General features: G+C 35.4%; 1 protein-coding gene across 2 annotated transcripts in view; it reads right to left on the bottom strand.

The window, feature by feature from the left end:
• Positions 1-5,000, bottom strand: part of LOC125028339 — a 27,287-nt gene that overhangs the window by 3,900 nt on the left and 18,387 nt on the right. For both annotated transcript variants that reach the window (XM_047617821.1, XM_047617820.1), the window contains exon 5: positions 1-236. This exon is cut by the window's left edge and continues 20 nt beyond it. In XM_047617821.1, the coding sequence (XP_047473777.1) occupies positions 1-236 (236 nt within the window). The remainder of the gene's footprint in view (positions 237-5,000) is intronic.

The raw sequence follows: 5,000 nt of genomic DNA, 5'->3' as shown, positions 1-5,000 counted from the left end.
TTGAGTGCCATGAGAGTTTACTCGTGCTATATCCAATTCCAAATATGCACTTTGTAAACTCTGCGAAGGCTGGTGGATCCATGACAGGTACAATCAAGTGAATTCCATGGAGCATTGCATCTGCCATTGGGTGAAACTCAGGAGGAGGAGTGACTAGACCTGGGATTATTATTTTATGTACAAGTGCATGACAGTTGGTCTTCACCTCTTCTATGCTTCCTTTAGCCAGATTATATCTGAAAAAAAACAAAAAAACATAATATTTGTTTGGATCACAAAGAAAGAGAGTTTTTTTTTAAAGTTGTCTTTTCCATTTTCAGTGCTGCCTGTACTGGAGCCCATAATTGTACTACACAATACTGTATCCTTACCACAGTCATTTAATAAAGTAATTGTTAAATATTTATCTATGGCATTAAAATAATTAAATCTTTTTGGTCCTTTATACCTTATAGTTTATTTACCACATGTATGTGGGTAAATTATGAAAAATAAAAAAATCACAACAACAAATAAAAATCTTCAAAAACAGGATTCAAGCCACTGTTTACCTTGGTAAAGACTGCCCTTCATATGGTGTATTATGAATGGCTAAAAGGTAAGACCAGAAAGTACTACATACAAGCAGAGGATCATCAGTTCCATTAATTTCTCTGGAGACTTGAGTTTTCAAAACATGAATGTTAAGCATTAATTGCACTTAAAAAAATAAAAGAAACACAAAGACTAGTAAAAAAAATGCCTGTCAGTACAGAAATAAAATGACAGGAACAGGATAACATTTAGGCCATGATAATTCCATGGTTGATATGAACTGCTTCTGTAATATGCTTATAAGTTCTAACAGCTAGGGCACCTTGTTTTTTTTTCATCATTTAGTTTCATCAGCATTAATATGAAAACAATTTCTCCCTTAGTTTCTTACACTATTAGTCTGGCTGAATGAAATGTTCTGTGAAACTAAAGCTGCAAAAAAGCCATTCTATTTCGTTCAGTGTGACGAAGAACAGCCAGACATAGCAATATTTTTGAGAATGGTGTGTTTATGTTTCAAGACCTGAGAACTTCTTGAAAATTTCTTGTAAAAATTGCAATGCCAATTTCAATACCAGTGAACACATTAATATTACAATCTAAAAAAATTAATCATCATTTTCAGTCTAATTGGAAAAATTAAGGATCCATGAGTTTCACATACTGTATAAAGTAGTTTAGAAAAATACACAACCCAGCATTCAAATAGAATGTGTGAGTGATTTGAGTAGTAACTCCTGATAATAAATCTACTTGCAATGATTAAGTCCACAATGGGTATTGAAATGTGATTTCTTCTACCATGGTGGTGCTCTTGTGGGAGTATATATTATGGGCCTGAAGAATACTAGTAGGAATGTAAAGAGTTAACAAACTTGATAGTGCAGGCCTAAAAACATGTGAAATCATGATTTTGCACTCTACAACAATCTTGCAGATTAAACTGTTGAGAGGCTCATGCTTATGATGGGAAAGAAGGGAGGTGAAACTAAATTCTAGAAGTAACTGCTCTGAAAATAGTTCATGCAGTTTTCATGAATTCTGAAGCCATTCACACATTCATACCTTTGGAATGAATATTCAAACAATGGGTACTGTATTGCATAATACATCATAAGTAGGTGGTGTATATAGCAATTAACTGAGCTATGGAAATAGATGAAATTAAGTAAAAAAAACAACTAAACTAAACAGTGTGAAGTGAACAAAAAACTATAAAAAGGGATAAAATTAAAAATAAAATGGTTGACTAGGTTAGCAGACTGTGCTTAAATTTCTGTAAATTGACCATTTACACAATGTAACAATCAAAGCTATTCCATAGTCTACTAGTAGCTGGAATAAAGATTCCAAAAACCTTTACAGTTGCAAAGGAAAAGCCTGTTAGAAAAGAGTTAGAATGCATACAGGATACAATAAACCAGGCAGTTCTGGTCTGTCTCTAATTAGGATACACTTTGTAAAGCATATGCAATCAGATCTGAGACCAACAGTATCATAAATAATCAAAATCTTAGTACAACTGACAGTTTTCTTTAGCAATTCAAAACATGAGTTTACCACAAATAATGGAACAGTAATCTAAAAAGTGCAGGATATTATAATTAAACCAACCCATTAAAACAACTGATCCCCAAATAACTTTTTTTTTAAATCATACTTTGATTTTGGTTTAGGTTCAACTTTAGACCTTGAAAATTGCCATTCTAAGGTCTGTACTCATAGGTCTCATACCCAATGATGGGATAGATGCAAAAGAGAATGGTTAGTGGTTAATGGTTAGAAGAAGAAAATGTGCTAGATATCAAAGGTCATATAGCACTATGATAAAGCATCGCGGCAAAAAGGGTGGAAATGAATTAATGATCAGGATAAGATGTGGAAGATGTCAAAGATTGTATAATGCTGTAGGATAGTATGGTAGTGAAAAGGGTATAGAGGGGGAGCAAATGGAATACAATGGGGATTTGTAAATGGGGTTGTGGTTAAAGGTACAGAGAGATCAGATCAAATCTGAGAAAGGGAGAGTACCACTATATGAGGAAACTGCAAAGGAGCTATTAAAAAACAATCAAAAGATAATACGGTAAGAAACGATAGTTTTAAAATTAGAAGAATAATCCTGAGAATGAAATAAGGGAACAGGAGAAGATGGTGAAGTATCGAGAAGAATGTCAGGAAGGGAGGGATCCGCAGAAAAACATTGTTGTGACATAAGGGAGTCACGTGAGCATCTAATTGTGGGTGGTAAGGATAATGGGGAAGGAAGAGGAAATGGTGATGCACATGAAGGAGGAGAGCATAAGCTTAGGACTCAGATGTAACTGTGACAAACTGTAAATGATCCGAACCACTTTGCCTAATTGCATTAAGAGGCATTGTTGGAAGAGGGTATTGTCAGAGTATGCAGCTGTAAGGGGGATCACAAAGAATTGGCTGGGCAAAATGGGTACTCAAAAGGTTTGTAGAGGTGGAAGCAGTAGAAGGATGAGGGCAGGAGGAAGATGAGGTGGTATGGAGAAAGGTGGTACTGTTAGAAGGAGGACAATAAGGATGAAGAGTAGTAATAAGAGGGGCAGGGGTAGACAATGAAGAGGACTGTGCAATAGAAGATGGAGTGGAAAATGTTGGGAGAGAGGAAGGGGTGTACTCTGAAGGTTGAGTAATGACCAGGGTGGATGATTTGGAATGGATAGAGTTGACTGCAAACATTGAGGAGGGGGTATTGGTATCAGTGGTCGGAAGGGTGGTCAAAGGAGAGACAGGAGTCGGGAAACCAATGACATCAAATTTAGATAGGCTAGTATTAATACCCCTAATAAAAATCTTCATTATTGGCCATGGTGAGCCTGAAATAAATGAGAAGAGGAAATGGTCTACCCCTCAGGGTCCCCATAAGGGAATTAACCAAGGGAATACTGTGCACATGAGTCCTGGGGGCCATTCATGACACACAAAACCAGCCTTTCATCCTTTCAGCACAACTCTAACACCTTAGTAGGTGGACAGAAAAAGGGTATGATGAAGTAGAGAAGGAAAAGGAAAGGGGGAGAAGAAAAGGCCATGCAAAATCTATTGAGGAGAGGGCTGAGGTCCAAAGTAGGGGTGATCCCCTACATTAGGCCCCAGTCTCTGTCTCATAAGCCCCTATGACAACAACAAGCAAGGGATTAGAAGGAAGCAAAAGAGGAGCAACATCTGCAATTGGTAACAAGCTTGTTTTCAAGATAATTCCAAATATCAATAAGCAAGATTCATAAAAGAGCCAAGAACACTACTATGAAGTATGCCATATACAATCTGTACTCATTAAAAGTTCCTCCAATTACTATATATTATTTTAAAATAATGATCATAAGACTGACTGCACTGAAACAAGTTCAGCTATTTACATTTCATGTTTATATTCTTAGGATTTTTGAACAGTACTATATACAAGCAGAGAAGTATTACAGTGACCCAGGCTCTTGCAAAAAGAGATACTATAAGGGAGTGTTACTTTCAGCATCAGTATTTAGATACTTAGCCAAAAGTCATTTATATACGTTTGATGCATTAGGTGTCAAATGAAGCATAGAAGTCAGAAGGATATGAACTGACAGTTTTACATAACTGAACTTGATTAATAATTTTCCAACAGGTGCAGGAAGTACCTGCCCTAAATATTTTATGAAAAAATGCAGGTAACCTAATTTTTTTTCAGTAAAAAAAAAAAGAAACATTACCATAGGGTCTGTTACTCCAAGAGTATCAATATCAACTGAAATATTCTCAACCTCTTGTTAACAAAAGGCTTAATTCTTTGGAAAGGAAATAAACTAAAAGTAGATAGATGACAGTATTCTCTAAATACTTCATGATACAGATTACAGAATTTACCTCAGTTACATCACCTAAGATGACAATAGGCATGCAGCAACATACTTCCTTCTTGGAATACAATTTTAAATTCATAGTATCAGAAACAAATATCAAACATTCAAAGGTTACAACCTCTTCTGATAGCAACAGGATTGATTTCTGAGATGGGGCTATAATATGCAAGAACCTGAATGGAAAATACTGCACACAAAATTAGGATAAACAATATACAACAAAGTATTATAACTGAGGGTAATTAAACACAAAGGTGAAGCTAAGTAAAAACTGATACACATGAGCCTTACACCTATAAGAACACAAATAATCTGCATTTCTTAATGCCCTACATGCTGAAACTCACTTTGCAAATCAAGAATACAGCTAAACTGAAATAAATAGAAAATAATAGTTCTCCCCATATTGGGCATAACTGTTTATATGAAAAGCTTCAAAAGTCTAAACCAGTATTCAAAAGTTCAAGTAGCTAAAATAGACTAATGTTATCTGTGATGTTAACATGACAATTCAATGTGTTCCGTGCTGCCCTACCGATGGCTACCCACTGGATGATAACTATGGAAAACTAATTTTCTAAAAAAATAAAT

This window comes from Penaeus chinensis, chromosome 8 (assembly GCF_019202785.1).
Source record: "Penaeus chinensis breed Huanghai No. 1 chromosome 8, ASM1920278v2, whole genome shotgun sequence".
Taxonomy (NCBI): Eukaryota; Metazoa; Arthropoda; class Malacostraca; order Decapoda; family Penaeidae; genus Penaeus; species Penaeus chinensis.
This window is presented reverse-complemented; position numbering and strand designations above follow the sequence as displayed.